General features: G+C 44.3%; 1 protein-coding gene and 1 long non-coding RNA gene across 8 annotated transcripts in view; one reads left to right on the plus strand and one right to left on the minus strand.

Annotated features, from left to right (window-relative positions):
- The first annotated feature begins 709 nt into the window (after positions 1–709).
- LOC142923390 (uncharacterized) lies at positions 710–12,677 on the plus strand. Of its 3 annotated transcripts, none has more exons than XR_012940733.1 (4): positions 710–812; positions 1,492–3,060; positions 5,510–10,363; positions 12,592–12,677. It is a non-coding gene; the product is annotated as an uncharacterized LOC142923390 (long non-coding RNA). The 3 variants fall into 3 exon arrangements; XR_012940732.1 differs by lacking the exon at positions 12,592–12,677 and having other exon boundaries at positions 5,510–9,413; positions 10,027–10,139; XR_012940734.1 differs by lacking the exon at positions 12,592–12,677 and having other exon boundaries at positions 5,510–9,122; positions 10,027–10,121.
- The window catches only part of LOC116958119 (mitogen-activated protein kinase 1-like), a 60,931-nt gene continuing 48,280 nt past the window's right edge, over positions 5,321–17,971 (minus strand). For 2 of the 5 annotated variants that reach the window (XM_076064480.1, XM_076064476.1), the window contains exons 9-12: positions 9,541–16,987; positions 7,572–9,200; positions 5,557–5,893; positions 5,321–5,498 (exon numbers count right to left, since the gene is read on the minus strand). In XM_076064480.1, coding sequence (XP_075920595.1) covers positions 16,820–16,987 — 168 coding nt within the window. In that variant the 3' untranslated portion in view covers positions 5,321–5,498; positions 5,557–5,893; positions 7,572–9,200; positions 9,541–16,819. Of the gene's footprint in view, positions 5,499–5,556; positions 5,894–7,571; positions 9,311–9,540; positions 16,988–17,971 lie in introns of all 5 variants that reach the window. The other 3 variants (XM_076064478.1, XM_076064477.1, XM_076064479.1) reach the window with 3 other exon arrangements.

Raw genomic sequence — 17,971 nt, forward strand, 5'->3', positions numbered from 1 at the left:
GAGTTAGACTGATGGCCTTAATCTAAAGTTGTCTTGTGGTGGTTGTTGTTGTAGTAAGGAGTTTAGACTGATGGCCTTAATCTAAAGTGGTCTTGTGGTTGTTGTTGTAGTACGGAGTTTAGACTGATGGCCTTAATCTAAAGTTGTCTTGTTGTGGTTGTTGTTGTAGTACGGAGTTAGACTGATGGCCTTAATCTAAAGTTGTCTTGTGGTTGTTGTTGTACTAACGGAGTTAGACTGATGGCCTTAATCTAAAGTTGTCTTGTGGTTGTTGTTGTAGTACGGAGTTAGACTGATGGCCTTAATCTAAAGTTGTCTTGTTGTTGTTGTTGTACGGAGTTAGACTGATGGCCTTAATCTAAAGTTGTCTTGTTGTGGTTGTTGTTGTAGTACGGAGTTAGACTGATGGCCTTAATCTAAAGTTGTCTTGTTGTGGTTGTTGTTGTAGTAACGGAGTTAGACTGATGGCCTTAATCTAAAGTTGTCTTGTGGTGGTTGTTGTAGTACGTAGTTAGACTGATGGCCTTAATCTAAAGTTGTCTTGTGGTTGTTGTTGTAGTACGGAGTTAGACTGATGGCCTTAATCTAAAGTTGTCTTGTGGTTGTTGTTGTAGTACGGAGTTAGACTGATGGCCTTAATCTAAAGTTGTCTTGTTGTGGTTGTTGTAGTACGGAGTTAGACTGATGGCCTTAATCTAAGTTGTCTTGTGGTTGTTGTTGTTGTAGTACGGAGTTAGACTGATGGCCTTAATCTAAAGTTGTCTTGTGGTTGTTGTTGTAGTACGGAGTTAGACTGATGTCCTTAATCTAAAGTTGTCTTGTTGTTGTTGTAGTACGGAGTTAGACTGATGGCCTTAATCTAAAGTTGTCTTGTGGTTGTTGTTGTAGTAACGGAGTTAGACTGATGGCCTTAATCTAAGTTGTCTTGTGGTTGTTGTTGTTGTGGTACGGAGTTAGACTGATGGCCTTAATCTAAAGTTGTCTTGTGGTTGTTGTTGTTGTAGTAACGGAGTTAGACTGATGGCCTTAATCTCAAGTTGTCTTGTGGTTGTTGTTGTAGTACGGAGTTAGACTGATGGCCTTAATCTAAAGTTGTTTTGTGGTTGTTGTAGTACGGAGTTAGACTGATGGCCTTAATCTAAGTTGTCTTGTGGTTGTTGTTGTTGTAGTAACGGAGTTAGACTGATGGCCTTAATCTAAAGTTGTCTTGTGGTGGTTGTTGTTGTTGTAGCAACGGAGTTAGACTGATGGCCTTAATCTAAAGTTGTCTTGTGGTTGTTGTTGTTGTAGTACGGAGTTAGACTGGTGGCCTTAATCTAAGTTGTCTTGTGGTTGTTGTTGTTGTAGTAAGGAGTTCAGACTGATGACCTTAATCTAAAGTTGTCTTGTGGTTGTTGTTGTAGTACGGAGTTAGACTGATGGCCTTAATCTAAAGTTGTCTTGTGGTTGTTGTTGTAGTACGGAGTTTAGACTGATGGCCTTAATCTAAAGTTGTCTTGTGGTGGTTGTTGTAGTACGGAGTTCGACTGATGGCCTTAATCTAAAGTTGTCTTGTGGTTGTTGTTGTAGTACGGAGTTTAGACTGATGGCCTTAATCTAAAGTTGTCTTGTTGTGGTTGTTGTAGTACGGAGTTAGACTGATGGCCTTAATCTAAAGTTGTCTTGTGGTTGTTGTTGTAGTAACGGAGTTAGACTGATGGCCTTAATCTAAAGTTGTCTTGTGGTTGTTGTTGTAGTACGGAGTTTAGACTGATGGCCTTAATCTAAAGTTGTCTTGTGGTGGTTGTTGTAGTACGGAGTTAGACTGATGGCCTTAATCTAAAGTTGTCTTGTGGTTGTTGTTGTAGTACGGAGTTTAGACTGATGGCCTTAATCTAAAGTTGTCTTGTTGTGGTTGTTGTAGTACGGAGTTAGACTGATGGCCTTAATCTAAAGTTGTCTTGTGGTTGTTGTTGTAGTACGGAGTTTAGACTGATGGCCTTAATCTAAAGTTGTCTTGTTGTGGTTGTTGTAGTACGGAGTTAGACTGATGGCCTTAATCTAAAGTTGTCTTGTGGTTGTTGTTGTTGTTGTTGTAGTACGGAGTTAGACTGATGGCCTTAATCTAAAGTTGTTTTGTGGTTGTTGTAGTACGGAGTTAGACTGATGGCCTTAATCTAAGTTGTCTTGTGGTTGTTGTTGTTGTAGTAACGGAGTTAGACTGATGGCCTTAATCTAAAGTTGTCTTGTGGTGGTTGTTGTTATAGCAACGGAGTTAGACTGATGGCCTTAATCTAAAGTTGTCTTGTGGTTGTTGTTGTTGTAGTACGGAGTTAGACTGATGGTCTTAATCTAAAGTTGTCTTGTGGTTGTTGTTGTAGTACGGAGTTAGACTGGTGGCCTTAATCTAAGTTGTCTTGTGGTTGTTGTTGTTGTAGTAAGGAGTTCAGACTGATGACCTTAATCTAAAGTTGTCTTGTGGTTGTTGTTGTAGTACGGAGTTAGACTGATGGCCTTAATCTAAAGTTGTCTTGTGGTTGTTGTTGTAGTACGGAGTTTAGACTGATGGCCTTAATCTAAAGTTGTCTTGTGGTGGTTGTTGTAGTACGGAGTTAGACTGATGGCCTTAATCTAAAGTTGTCTTGTGGTTGTTGTTGTAGTACGGAGTTTAGACTGATGGCCTTAATCTAAAGTTGTCTTGTTGTGGGTGTTGTAGTACGGAGTTAGACTGATGGCCTTAATCTAAAGTTGTCTTGTGGTTGTTGTTGTAGTAACGGAGTTAGACTGATGGCCTTAATCTAAAGTTGTCTTGTGGTTGTTGTTGTAGTACGGAGTTTAGACTGATGGCCTTAATCTAAAGTTGTCTTGTGGTGGTTGTTGTAGTACGGAGTTAGACTGATGGCCTTAATCTAAAGTTGTCTTGTGGTTGTTGTTGTAGTACGGAGTTTAGACTGATGGCCTTAATCTAAAGTTGTCTTGTTGTGGTTGTTGTAGTACGGAGTTAGACTGATGGCCTTAATCTAAAGTTGTCTTGTGGTTGTTGTTGTAGTACGGAGTTTAGACTGATGGCCTTAATCTAAAGTTGTCTTGTTGTGGTTGTTGTAGTACGGAGTTAGACTGATGGCCTTAATCTAAAGTTGTCTTGTGGTTGTTGTTGTTGTTGTAGTACGGAGTTAGACTGATGGCCTTAATCTAAAGTTGTCTTGTGGTTGTTGTTGTTGTAGTACGGAGTTAGACTGATGGCCTTAATCTAAAGTTGTCTTGTGGTTGTTGTAGTACGGAGTTAGACTGATGGCCTTAATCTAAAGTTGTCTTGTGGTTGTTGTAGTAGTACGGAGTTAGACTGATGGCCTTAATCTAAGTTGTCTTGTGGTTATTGTTGTAGTACGGAGTTAGACTGATGGCCTTAATCTAAAGTTGTCTTGTGGTTATTGTTGTTATCTTGACTTGCATCCCACTGGGATATTTACACACAGAGTTGGTGGTGTAACGGTGCTCTTTCAGGAATATTTTGATGTTTATTTTCCCCCTGGATTTTCTGTGTGCACAGTCACACACAGAGGAGTCACTTTAAGATGTATTTTTATTGTTCGTGTTTTAGTTTAGTTTACTTTGTTGTGGTTGCACCCGATTCAAGAGCCGGATGGCTCACAGGGCTGTACCAAATTAAATGTAACTATGAACTATGAACAATACTGTAGATCACGATGTTTCTATCGCAACAACAGCAGGCGACCGTCTTCAGGTGAATTATTATCGATGTATTTATTACGTCATCACGCCTCTTGCGCGGTGACGTCACCACGCAGACTCTTGCGCGACGACGTCACCACGCACGCTCTTGCGCGACGACGTCACCACGCACGCGATTGCGCGTCAACGTCACCACGCCAAGGCCTCTTGCACGACGACGTCACCACGCACGCTCATGCGCGCAACGACGTCACCACGCAGACATTTGCGCCACGACGTCAACATGCACGCTCTTGCGCGACGACGTCACCTCGCACGCTCTTGCGCGACGACGTCACCGCGCACGCTCTTGCGCGACGACGTCACCACGCAGGCTCTTGCGCCACGACGTCACCACGCACGCTCTTGCGCGACGACGTCACCACGCAGGCTCTTGCGCCTGGACGTCACCACTCACGCTCTTGCGCAAAGACGTCACCACGCACCCTCTTGCGCAACGACGTCACCACGCACGCTCTTGCGTTCGACGTCACCACGCAGACGCTTGCGCGACGTCACCACGCCAAGGCCCCTTGCGCGACGACGTCACCACGCAGGCTCTTGCGCGATGACGTCACTGAAGGAGGAAGCGGCCCCGCTGTGTGACCGTGACCACTCAGCACAACACCCGTGCCAGGCTAGGTGCACCCCACCCGTGCCAGGCTAGGTGCACCCCACCCGTGCCAGGCTAGGTGCGCAACACCCGTGCCAGGCTAGGTGCACCCCACCCGTGCCAGGCTAGGTGTACAACACCCGTGCCAGGCTAGGTGCACCACCTGTGCCCCCTACACGGCAACTGTCATCATCATTACCTGTGATGACTTTAGCCTAGGGGTCTCTGTGGGTCTCTGTGTCTCTGTGTGGGTCTCTGTGTGTCTCTGTGTGTCTATGTGTGTCTCTATGGGTCTCTGTGTGTCTCTGTGTGTCTCTATGGGTGTCTGTGGGTCTCTGTGTGTCTCTATGGGTGTCTGTGGGTCTCTGTGTGTCTCTATGGGTCTCTGTGGGTCTCTGTGGATCTCTGTGGGTCTCTGTGTGTCTCTGTGAGTCTCTATGGGTCTCTGTGTGGGTCTCTGTTTGTCTCTGTGGGTCTCTGTGGGTCTCTGTGTGTCTCTGTGGGTGTCTGTGTGTCTCCGTGTGTCTCTGTCGGTCTCTGTGTCTCTCTGGGTCTCTGTGTCTCTCTGTGGGTCTCTACGTGTCTCTCTGTGTGTCTCTCTGCGCGTCTCTGCGTGCGGTGAGTGGGTGGTGATCGTTTTGTTGAATCGGGGATTAAAATAAAATTTAAAAATAAAAACTAATTCTTAAATGTTTGCTACCGGCACGACAAGGTCGGTCCCGTGTGGGAGTTGTAGAAGTCGGGGAGTTCAAACACTCCTATCGTGAAAGACTCAGCGAGGAATCGCATCAACGCGGGCGGCTGTTGTATATATATCCTTCTTGGTTCTGTCGGTAAAGTCACCACCGCGTAGAAGGGGAGACACCGAAGCAATAGAAAAATATTTAGGAGCGATACAATTCTCGCGACGTTTCGGTTTCAGCAGCACGCACGCGCGATCATCATCATCAGGCGCGTAAGGCGGTAGGCAATTAAGGTTTTTGCGGAGGAGTTAGATCGCGTTATTTTTTTTACGTAGTTTATTGTTAACGAAAAACAATTCGGTCACAGTCCCTATGATCACCGTTACGTTGCATTAATGGATTTTATTTTGGTGATTTCGAAAACTTTTTTTTTGGTGGGGGGGTTTTGGCCACGTTTTCGTTTGTTGTAGTACGGAGTTTAGACTGATGGCCTTAATCTAAGTTGTCTTGTGGTGGTTGTTGTTGTAGTACGGAGTTTAGACTGATGGCCTTAATCTAAAGTTGTCTTGTGGTTGTTGTAGTACGGAGTTAGACTGATGGCCTTAATCTAAAGTTGTCTTGTTGTGGTTGTTGTTGTAGTACGGATTTAGACTGATGGCCTTAATCTAAAGTTGTCTTGTTGTGGTTGTTGTTGTAGTACGGATTTAGACTGATGGCCTTAATCTAAGTTGTCTTGTGGTTGTTGTTGTAGTACGGAGTTAGACTGATGGCCTTAATCTAAAGTTATCTTGTTGTGGTTGTTGTAGTACGGAGTTTAGACTGATGGCCTTAATCTAAAGTTGTCTTGTGGTTGTTGTTGTTGTAGTACGGAGTTTAGACTGATGGCCTTAATCTAAAGTTGTCTTGTTGTGGTTGTTGTTGTAGTACGGATTTAGACTGATGGCCTTAATCTAAAGTTGTCTTGTGGTTGTTGTAGTAGTACGGAGTTAGACTGATGGCCTTAATCTAAAGTTGTCTTGTTGTGGTTGTTGTAGTAACGGAGTTAGACTGATGGTCTTAATCTAAAGTTGTCTTGTGGTTGTTGTTGTAGTACGGAGTTAGACTGATGGCCTTAATCTAAGTTGTCTTGTTGTGGTTGTTGTAGTAACGGAGTTAGACTGATGGTCTTAATCTAAAGTTGTCTTGTGGTTGTTGTTGTAGTACGGAGTTAGACTGATGGCCTTAATCTAAGTTGTCTTGTTGTGGTTGTTGTAGTAACGGAGTTAGACTGATGGTCTTAATCTAAAGTTGTCTTGTGGTTGTTGTTGTAGTACGGAGTTAGACTGATGGCCTTAATCTAAAGTTGTCTTGTTGTGGTTGTTGTTGTAGTACGGAGTTAGACTGATGGCCTTAATCTAAAGTTGTCTTGTGGTTGTTGTTGTAGTAACGGAGTTAGACTGATGGCCTTAATCTAAAGTTGTCTTGTGGTGGTTGTTGTAGTAACGGAGTTAGACTGATGGCCTTAATCTAAAGTTGTCTTGTGGTTGTTGTTGTAGTAAGGAGTTAGACTGATGGCCTTAATCTAAAGTTGTCTTGTGGTTGTTGTTGTAGTAAGGAGTTAGACTGATGGCCTTAATCTAAAGTTGTCTTGTGGTTGTTGTTGTACGGAGTTTAGACTGATGGCCTTAATCTAAAGTTGTCTTGTTGTTGTTGTTGTAGTACGGAGTTAGACTGATGGCCTTAATCTAAAGTTGTCTTGTTGTGGTTGTTGTTGTAGTACGGAGTTAGACTGATGGCCTTAATCTAAAGTTGTCTTGTGGTTGTTGTTGTAGTACGGAGTTAGACTGATGGCCTTAATCTAAGTTGTCTTGTTGTGGTTGTTGTAGTAACGGAGTTAGACTGATGGTCTTAATCTAAAGTTGTCTTGTGGTTGTTGTTGTAGTACGGAGTTAGACTGATGGCCTTAATCTAAAGTTGTCTTGTGGTGGTTGTTGTAGTACGGAGTTAGACTGATGGCCTTAATCTAAAGTTGTTTGTGGTTGTTGTTGTAGTACGGAGTTAGACTGATGGCCTTAATCTAAAGTTGTCTTGTGGTGGTTGTTGTTGTAGTAAGGAGTTTAGACTGATGGCCTTAATCTAAAGTGGTCTTGTGGTTGTTGTTGTAGTACGGAGTTTAGACTGATGGCCTTAATCTAAAGTTGTCTTGTTGTGGTTGTTGTTGTAGTACGGAGTTAGACTGATGGCCTTAATCTAAAGTTGTCTTGTGGTTGTTGTTGTACTAACGGAGTTAGACTGATGGCCTTAATCTAAAGTTGTCTTGTGGTTGTTGTTGTTGTTGTAGTACGGAGTTAGACTGATGGCCTTAATCTAAAGTTGTCTTGTTGTTGTTGTTGTACGGAGTTAGACTGATGGCCTTAATCTAAAGTTGTCTTGTTGTGGTTGTTGTTGTAGTACGGAGTTAGACTGATGGCCTTAATCTAAAGTTGTCTTGTTGTGGTTGTTGTTGTAGTAACGGAGTTAGACTGATGGCCTTAATCTAAAGTTGTCTTGTGGTGGTTGTTGTAGTACGTAGTTAGACTGATGGCCTTAATCTAAAGTTGTCTTGTGGTTGTTGTTGTAGTACGGAGTTAGACTGATGGCCTTAATCTAAAGTTGTCTTGTGGTTGTTGTTGTAGTACGGAGTTAGACTGATGGCCTTAATCTAAAGTTGTCTTGTTGTGGTTGTTGTAGTACGGAGTTAGACTGATGGCCTTAATCTAAGTTGTCTTGTGGTTGTTGTTGTTGTAGTACGGAGTTAGACTGATGGCCTTAATCTAAAGTTGTCTTGTGGTTGTTGTTGTAGTACGGAGTTAGACTGATGTCCTTAATCTAAAGTTGTCTTGTTGTTGTTGTAGTACGGAGTTAGACTGATGGCCTTAATCTAAAGTTGTCTTGTGGTTGTTGTTGTAGTAACGGAGTTAGACTGATGGCCTTAATCTAAGTTGTCTTGTGGTTGTTGTTGTTGTGGTACGGAGTTAGACTGATGGCCTTAATCTAAAGTTGTCTTGTGGTTGTTGTTGTTGTAGTAACGGAGTTAGACTGATGGCCTTAATCTCAAGTTGTCTTGTGGTTGTTGTTGTAGTACGGAGTTAGACTGATGGCCTTAATCTAAAGTTGTTTTGTGGTTGTTGTAGTACGGAGTTAGACTGATGGCCTTAATCTAAGTTGTCTTGTGGTTGTTGTTGTTGTAGTAACGGAGTTAGACTGATGGCCTTAATCTAAAGTTGTCTTGTGGTGGTTGTTGTTGTTGTAGCAACGGAGTTAGACTGATGGCCTTAATCTAAAGTTGTCTTGTGGTTGTTGTTGTTGTAGTACGGAGTTAGACTGATGGTCTTAATCTAAAGTTGTCTTGTGGTTGTTGTTGTAGTACGGAGTTAGACTGGTGGCCTTAATCTAAGTTGTCTTGTGGTTGTTGTTGTTGTAGTAAGGAGTTCAGACTGATGACCTTAATCTAAAGTTGTCTTGTGGTTGTTGTTGTAGTACGGAGTTAGACTGATGGCCTTAATCTAAAGTTGTCTTGTGGTTGTTGTTGTAGTACGGAGTTTAGACTGATGGCCTTAATCTAAAGTTGTCTTGTGGTGGTTGTTGTAGTACGGAGTTCGACTGATGGCCTTAATCTAAAGTTGTCTTGTGGTTGTTGTTGTAGTACGGAGTTTAGACTGATGGCCTTAATCTAAAGTTGTCTTGTTGTGGTTGTTGTAGTACGGAGTTAGACTGATGGCCTTAATCTAAAGTTGTCTTGTGGTTGTTGTTGTAGTAACGGAGTTAGACTGATGGCCTTAATCTAAAGTTGTCTTGTGGTTGTTGTTGTAGTACGGAGTTTAGACTGATGGCCTTAATCTAAAGTTGTCTTGTGGTGGTTGTTGTAGTACGGAGTTAGACTGATGGCCTTAATCTAAAGTTGTCTTGTGGTTGTTGTTGTAGTACGGAGTTTAGACTGATGGCCTTAATCTAAAGTTGTCTTGTTGTGGTTGTTGTAGTACGGAGTTAGACTGATGGCCTTAATCTAAAGTTGTCTTGTGGTTGTTGTTGTAGTACGGAGTTTAGACTGATGGCCTTAATCTAAAGTTGTCTTGTTGTGGTTGTTGTAGTACGGAGTTAGACTGATGGCCTTAATCTAAAGTTGTCTTGTGGTTGTTGTTGTTGTTGTTGTAGTACGGAGTTAGACTGATGGCCTTAATCTAAAGTTGTTTTGTGGTTGTTGTAGTACGGAGTTAGACTGATGGCCTTAATCTAAGTTGTCTTGTGGTTGTTGTTGTTGTAGTAACGGAGTTAGACTGATGGCCTTAATCTAAAGTTGTCTTGTGGTGGTTGTTGTTATAGCAACGGAGTTAGACTGATGGCCTTAATCTAAAGTTGTCTTGTGGTTGTTGTTGTTGTAGTACGGAGTTAGACTGATGGTCTTAATCTAAAGTTGTCTTGTGGTTGTTGTTGTAGTACGGAGTTAGACTGGTGGCCTTAATCTAAGTTGTCTTGTGGTTGTTGTTGTTGTAGTAAGGAGTTCAGACTGATGACCTTAATCTAAAGTTGTCTTGTGGTTGTTGTTGTAGTACGGAGTTAGACTGATGGCCTTAATCTAAAGTTGTCTTGTGGTTGTTGTTGTAGTACGGAGTTTAGACTGATGGCCTTAATCTAAAGTTGTCTTGTGGTGGTTGTTGTAGTACGGAGTTAGACTGATGGCCTTAATCTAAAGTTGTCTTGTGGTTGTTGTTGTAGTACGGAGTTTAGACTGATGGCCTTAATCTAAAGTTGTCTTGTTGTGGGTGTTGTAGTACGGAGTTAGACTGATGGCCTTAATCTAAAGTTGTCTTGTGGTTGTTGTTGTAGTAACGGAGTTAGACTGATGGCCTTAATCTAAAGTTGTCTTGTGGTTGTTGTTGTAGTACGGAGTTTAGACTGATGGCCTTAATCTAAAGTTGTCTTGTGGTGGTTGTTGTAGTACGGAGTTAGACTGATGGCCTTAATCTAAAGTTGTCTTGTGGTTGTTGTTGTAGTACGGAGTTTAGACTGATGGCCTTAATCTAAAGTTGTCTTGTTGTGGTTGTTGTAGTACGGAGTTAGACTGATGGCCTTAATCTAAAGTTGTCTTGTGGTTGTTGTTGTAGTACGGAGTTTAGACTGATGGCCTTAATCTAAAGTTGTCTTGTTGTGGTTGTTGTAGTACGGAGTTAGACTGATGGCCTTAATCTAAAGTTGTCTTGTGGTTGTTGTTGTTGTTGTAGTACGGAGTTAGACTGATGGCCTTAATCTAAAGTTGTCTTGTGGTTGTTGTTGTTGTAGTACGGAGTTAGACTGATGGCCTTAATCTAAAGTTGTCTTGTGGTTGTTGTAGTACGGAGTTAGACTGATGGCCTTAATCTAAAGTTGTCTTGTGGTTGTTGTAGTAGTACGGAGTTAGACTGATGGCCTTAATCTAAGTTGTCTTGTGGTTATTGTTGTAGTACGGAGTTAGACTGATGGCCTTAATCTAAAGTTGTCTTGTGGTTATTGTTGTTATCTTGACTTGCATCCCACTGGGATATTTACACACAGAGTTGGTGGTGTAACGGTGCTCTTTCAGGAATATTTTGATGTTTATTTTCCCCCTGGATTTTCTGTGTGCACAGTCACACACAGAGGAGTCACTTTAAGATGTATTTTTATTGTTCGTGTTTTAGTTTAGTTTACTTTGTTGTGGTTGCACCCGATTCAAGAGCCGGATGGCTCACAGGGCTGTACCAAATTAAATGTAACTATGAACTATGAACAATACTGTAGATCACGATGTTTCTATCGCAACAACAGCAGGCGACCGTCTTCAGGTGAATTATTATCGATGTATTTATTACGTCATCACGCCTCTTGCGCGGTGACGTCACCACGCAGACTCTTGCGCGACGACGTCACCACGCACGCTCTTGCGCGACGACGTCACCACGCACGCGATTGCGCGTCAACGTCACCACGCCAAGGCCTCTTGCACGACGACGTCACCACGCACGCTCATGCGCGCAACGACGTCACCACGCAGACATTTGCGCCACGACGTCAACATGCACGCTCTTGCGCGACGACGTCACCTCGCACGCTCTTGCGCGACGACGTCACCGCGCACGCTCTTGCGCGACGACGTCACCACGCAGGCTCTTGCGCCACGACGTCACCACGCACGCTCTTGCGCGACGACGTCACCACGCAGGCTCTTGCGCCTGGACGTCACCACTCACGCTCTTGCGCAAAGACGTCACCACGCACCCTCTTGCGCAACGACGTCACCACGCACGCTCTTGCGTTCGACGTCACCACGCAGACGCTTGCGCGACGTCACCACGCCAAGGCCCCTTGCGCGACGACGTCACCACGCAGGCTCTTGCGCGATGACGTCACTGAAGGAGGAAGCGGCCCCGCTGTGTGACCGTGACCACTCAGCACAACACCCGTGCCAGGCTAGGTGCACCCCACCCGTGCCAGGCTAGGTGCACCCCACCCGTGCCAGGCTAGGTGCGCAACACCCGTGCCAGGCTAGGTGCACCCCACCCGTGCCAGGCTAGGTGTACAACACCCGTGCCAGGCTAGGTGCACCACCTGTGCCCCCTACACGGCAACTGTCATCATCATTACCTGTGATGACTTTAGCCTAGGGGTCTCTGTGGGTCTCTGTGTCTCTGTGTGGGTCTCTGTGTGTCTCTGTGTGTCTATGTGTGTCTCTATGGGTCTCTGTGTGTCTCTGTGTGTCTCTATGGGTGTCTGTGGGTCTCTGTGTGTCTCTATGGGTGTCTGTGGGTCTCTGTGTGTCTCTATGGGTCTCTGTGGGTCTCTGTGGATCTCTGTGGGTCTCTGTGTGTCTCTGTGAGTCTCTATGGGTCTCTGTGTGGGTCTCTGTTTGTCTCTGTGGGTCTCTGTGGGTCTCTGTGTGTCTCTGTGGGTGTCTGTGTGTCTCCGTGTGTCTCTGTCGGTCTCTGTGTCTCTCTGGGTCTCTGTGTCTCTCTGTGGGTCTCTACGTGTCTCTCTGTGTGTCTCTCTGCGCGTCTCTGCGTGCGGTGAGTGGGTGGTGATCGTTTTGTTGAATCGGGGATTAAAATAAAATTTAAAAATAAAAACTAATTCTTAAATGTTTGCTACCGGCACGACAAGGTCGGTCCCGTGTGGGAGTTGTAGAAGTCTGGGAGTTCAAACACTCCTATCGTGAAAGACTCAGCGAGGAATCGCATCAACGCGGGCGGCTGTTGTATATATATCCTTCTTGGTTCTGTCGGTAAAGTCACCACCGCGTAGAAGGGGAGACACCGAAGCAATAGAAAAATATTTAGGAGCGATACAATTCTCGCGACGTTTCGGTTTCAGCAGCACGCGCGCGCGATCATCATCATCATCATCAGGCGCGTACGGCGGTAGGCAATTAAGGTTTTTGCGGAGGAGTTAGATCGCGTTATTTTTTTTACGTAGTTTATTGTTAACGAAAAACAATTCGGTCACAGTCCCTATGATCACCGTTACGTTGCATTAATGGATTTTATTTTGGTGATTTCGAAAACTTTTTTTTGGTGGGGGGGTTTTGGCCAAGTTTTCGTTTGTTGTAGTACGGAGTTTAGACTGATGGCCTTAATCTAAAGTTGTCTTGTTGTTGTTGTTGTAGTACGGAGTTTAGACTGATGGCCTTAATCTAAAGTTGTCTTGTGGTTGTTGTTGTTGTAGTACGGAGTTTAGACTGATGGCCTTAATCTAAAGTTGTCTTGTAGTACGGAGTTAGACTGATGGTCTTAATCTAAAGCTGTCTTGTGGTTGTTGTTGTTGTAGTACGGAGTTTAGACTGATGGCCTTAATCTAAAGTTGTCTTGTTGTGGTTGTTGTTGTAGTAAGGAGTTAGACTGATGGCCTTAATCTAAAGTTGTCTTGTGGTTGTTGTAGTACGAAGTTAGACTGATGGCCATAATCTAAAGTTGTCTTGTTGTGGTTGTTGTTGTTGTAGTATGGAGTTTAGACTGATGGCCTTAATCTAAGTTGTCTTGTGGTTGTTGTTGTAGTACGGAGTTTAGACTGATGGCCTTAATCTAAAGTTGTCTTGTGGTTGTTATTGTTGTAGTACGGAGTTTAGACTGATGGCCTTAATCTAAAGTTGTCTTGTGGTTGTTGTTGTAGTAACGGAGTTAGACTGATGGCCTTAATCTAAAGTTGTCTTGTGGTTGTTGTAGTACGGAGTTTAGACTAATGGCCTTAATCTAAAGTTGTCTTGTGGTTGTTGTTATAGTAAGGAGTTAGACTGATGGCCTTAATCTAAGTTGTCTTGTGGTTGTTGTTGTAGTACGGAGTTTAGACTGATGGCCTTAATCTAAGTTGTCTTGTGGTTGTTGTTGTAGTACGAAGTTAGACTGATGGCCTTAATCTAAGTTTTCTTGTTGTGATTGTTGTTGTAGTAACGGAGTTAGACTGATGGTCTTAATCTAAAGTTGTCTTGTGGTTGTTGTTGTTGTAGTACGGAGTTAGACTGATGGCCTTAATCTAAGTTGTCTTGTTGTTGTTGTTGTAGTAAAGGAGTTAGACTGATGGTCTTAATCTAAGTTGTCTTGTGGTTGTTGTTGTAGTAACGGAGTTAGACTGATGGCCTTAATCTAAGTTGTCTTGTGGTTGTTGTTGTAGTAACGGAGTTAGACTGATGGCCTTAATCTAAGTTGTCTTGTGGTGGTTGTTGTAGTACGGAGTTAGACTGATGGCCTTAATCTAAGTTGTCTTGTGGTTGTTGTTGTAGTAACGGAGTTAGACTGATGGCCTTAATCTAAGTTGTCTTGTGGTTGTTGTTGTAGTACGGAGTTTAGACTGATGGCCTTAATCTAAAGTTGTCTTGTGGTTGTTGTTGTAGTACGGAGTTTAGACTGATGGCCTTAATCTAAAGTTGTCTTGTGGTTGTTGTAGTAACGGAGTTAGACTGATGGCCTTAATCTAAAGTTGTCTTGTTGTTGTTGTTGTAGTACGGAGTTAGACTGATGGCCTTAATCTAAAGTTGTCTTGTGGTGGTTGTTGTTGTAGTACGGAGTTAGACTGATGGCCTTAATCTAAAGTTGTCTTGTGGTTGTTGTTGTTGTAGTACGGAGTTAGACTGATGGCCTTAATCTAAAGTTGTCTTGTGGTTGTTGTTGTAGTACGGAGTTTAGACTGATGGCCTTAATCTAAGTTGTCTTGTGGTTGTTGTTGTTGTTGTAGTACGGAGTTAGACTGATGGCCTTAATCTAAGTTGTCTTGTGGTGGTTGTTGTAGTACGGAGTTAGACTGATGGCCTTAATCTAAGTTGTCTTGTGGTTGTTGTTGTAGTAACGGAGTTAGACTGATGGCCTTAATCTAAAGTTGTCTTGTGGTGGTTGTTGTAGTACGGAGTTTAGACTGATGGCCTTAATCTAAGTTGTCTTGTGGTTGTTGTTGTAGTAACGGAGTTAGACTGATGGCCTTAATCTAAGTTGTCTTGTGGTGGTTGTTGTAGTACGGAGTTAGACTGATGGCCTTAATCTAAGTTGTCTTGTGGTTGTTGTAGTAACGGAGTTAGACTGATGGCCTTAATCTAAGTTGTCTTGTGGTTGTTGTTGTAGTACGGAGTTTAGACTGATGGCCTTAATCTAAAGTTGTCTTGTGGATGTTGTTGTAGTACGGAGTTAGACTGATGGCCTTAATCTAAGTTGTCTTGTGGTGGTTGTTGTAGTACGGAGTTAGACTGATGGCCTTAATCTAAGTTGTCTTGTGGTTGTTGTTGTAGTAACGGAGTTAGACTGATGGCCTTAATCTAAAGTTGTCTTGTGGTTGTTGTTGTTGTAGTACGGAGTTAGACTGATGGCCTTAATCTAAGTTGTCTTGTGGTTGTTGTTGTAGTACGGAGTTTAGACTGATGGCCTTAATCTTAGTTGTCTTGTGGTTGTTGTTGTAGTACGGAGTTAGACTGATGGCCTTAATCTAAAGTTGTCTTGTGGTTGTTGTTGTTGTAGTACGGAGTTAGACTGATGGCCTTAATCTAAAGTTGTCTTGTTGTGGTTGTTGTTGTAGTACGGAGTTAGACTGATGGCCTTAATCTAAAGTTGTCTTGTTGTGGTTGTTGTTGTAGTACGGAGTTAGACTGATGGCCTTAATCTAAAGTTGTCTTGTTGTGGTTGTTGTTGTAGTACGGAGTTAGACTGATGGCCTTAATCTAAAGTTGTCTTGTTGTGGTTGTTGTTGTAGTACGGAGTTAGACTGATGGCCTTAATCTAAAGTTGTCTTGTTGTGGTTGTTGTTGTAGTACGGAGTTAGACTGATGGCCTTAATCTCAAGTTGTCTTGTGGTTGTTGTTATTTTGACTTGCATCCCACTGGGATATTTACACACAGAGTTGGTGGTGTACACGGTGCTTTATCTGGAATATTTCTGCTGTGTTTATTTTTCCCCTGGATTTTCTGTTTGCACAGTCACACACAGAGGAGTCACTTTAAGATGTTGTTTCTTCTTGTTCGTGTTTTAGTTTTGTTTTTTTAGTTTGTTGTGCTTGCACCCGATTCAAGAGCCGGATGGCTCACAGGGGGCTATACACCCAAAATAAATGGAACTATGAACAACGATTTATAAACGTGTCTGTAACCCTCCGACCCACCGGTGTCGTTGAAGACTGAGCCCGCGGGTGGTTGGAGGTGTTACGACACACATTTATAAATAACGCGATCTGGCCCACAACCCTCGATGATGAGTAATATATATTTGGTCGGGAAAATCCTCCCGGCGTGTTCAACTGGAGGTGGTTGTGGTTGTATGTCGCGTTGCCCCTGCGACCACTGCTTGGCCTGACATCAGAGTCGGCCACCCACCCACACAGCCAGCCACCCACCCACGCAGCCGCCCACCCACACAGCCACCCACACAGCCACCCACCCACACAGCCACCCACACCGCCACCCACCACCGCTCGCTCGACCGCGCGCCAATTAAAATAAAAGCCCGAAGAATTCCCATTTAAAACGTTGAAATGTTACTTGCACTATTCAAGAGAGTGTGTTGTTGTTGTGTTTGTTGTTGTGAGTGGGTGGTGAGTGGGTGAGTGAGTGGATGAGTGAGTGGGTGAGTGGATGAGTGAGTGAGTGTGTGAGTGAGTGAGTGTGTGAGTGAGTGAGTGAGTGTGTGAGTGAGTGAGTGGATGAGTGAGTGTGTGTGAGTGAGTGGATGAGTGTGTGAGTGAGTGGATGAGTGAGTGTGTGAGTGTGTGAGTGTGTGAGTGGGTGAGTGAATGGATGAGTGAGTGTGTGAGTGAGTGGGTGAGTGTGTGAGTGGGTGAGTGTGTGAGTGTGTGAGTGGGTGAGTGAGTGGGTGAGTGTGTGAGTGAGTGAGTGGATGAGTGGGTGAGTGAGTGAGTGTGTGAGTGTGTGAGTGAGTGGATGAGTGTGTGAGTGAGTGAGTGTGTGAGTGTGTGAGTGAGTGGGTGAGTGAGTGTGTGTGAGTGAGTGGATGGGTGAGTGAGTGTGTGAGTGTGTGAGTGAGTGGGTGAGTGAGTGTGTGAGTGAGTGAGTGGATGAGTGAGTGAGTGTGTGAGTGAGTGAGTGTGTGAGTGAGTGAGTGTGTGAGTGAGTGGATGAGTGAGTGGATGAGTGAGTGGATGAGTGAGTGGATGAGTGAGTGTGTGTGAGTGAGTGAGTGGATGAGTGTGTGAGTGAGTGAGTGTGTGTGTGAGTGCTGAGCGGGCGGTACGGACACCTCACCCACCACTCACCCACCCGCTCCACCCCGCGCTGTTTGTGCCAGGCTAGGTGGCACCTTCAGCCTCCCAACCACACCCCGACATTTACCATGGTGGCCACCCTCCCTCCCGGCCCTAGCGGGTGGTGGCGGTAGCGGTGGTGGCGGTGGTGGCGGTGGTGGTGGTGTGGTGGTGCGTGTGTGGCTGGAAGCGCTGTGTCTCGTCGTATATCATCTGCTTCAGCTGCTCCTTGGGGAGGTCATCCAGCTCCATGGCGAACTTGAACGGGGCCTCGGCCACGGGCTGGTGGGGAGGAGAGGGAGAGGGATAGGATGGGGAGGGAGAGTTTCAGTGTCACGTGCTATTTGGTAGAGATCCCTGTGACAATATAGGGCTCTTGACTCAGGGTGCAACCACAACAGACAGACAAACACAAACACGTGAGCAAGAGAACACGTCTTTAAGTGACTGCTGCAAAACAGACAAACACAAACACGTGAGCAAGAGAACACGTCTTTAAGTGACTGCTGCTGCTGCAAAACAGATAAACACAAACACGTGAGCAAGAGAACACGTCTTTAAGTGACTGCTGCTACTGCTGCTGCAAAACAGATAAACACAAACACGTGAACAAGAGAACACGTCTTTAAGTGACTGCTGCTGCAGCAAAACAGACAAACACAAACACGTGAGCAAGAGAACACGTCTTTAAGTGACTGCTGCTGCAGCAAAACAGACAAACACAAACACGTGAGCAAGAGAACACGTCTTTAAGTGACTGCTGCTGCTGCAAAACAGATCAACACAAACACGTGAGCAAGAGAACACGTCTTTAAGTGACTGCTGCAAGACAGACAAACACAAACACGTGAGCAAGAGAACACGTCTTTAAGTGACTGCTGCTGCTGCTGAACAGATAAACACAAACACGTGAGCAAGAGAACACGTCTTTAAGTGACTGCTGCTGCTGCAAAACAGATCAACACAAACACGTGAACAAGAGAACACGTCTTTAAGTGACTGCTGCAAAACAGATAAACACAAACACGTGAGCAAGAGAACACGTCTTTAAGTGACTGCTGCTGCTGCAAAACAGATAAACACAAACACGTGAGCAAGAGAACACGTCTTTAAGTGACTGCTGCAAAACAGATAAACACAAACACGTGAGCAAGAGAACACGTCTTTAAGTGACTGCTGCTGCTGAACAGATAAACACAAACACGTGAGCAAGAGAACACGTCTTTAAGTGACTGCTGCTGCTGCAAAACAGACAAACACAAACAC

This window comes from Petromyzon marinus, unplaced genomic scaffold, assembly GCF_048934315.1.
Source record: "Petromyzon marinus isolate PM22_M1 ecotype Great Lakes invasive population unplaced genomic scaffold, UKy_Petmar_22M1.pri1.0 PM_Scaffold_48, whole genome shotgun sequence".
Taxonomy (NCBI): domain Eukaryota; kingdom Metazoa; phylum Chordata; class Hyperoartia; order Petromyzontiformes; family Petromyzontidae; genus Petromyzon; species Petromyzon marinus.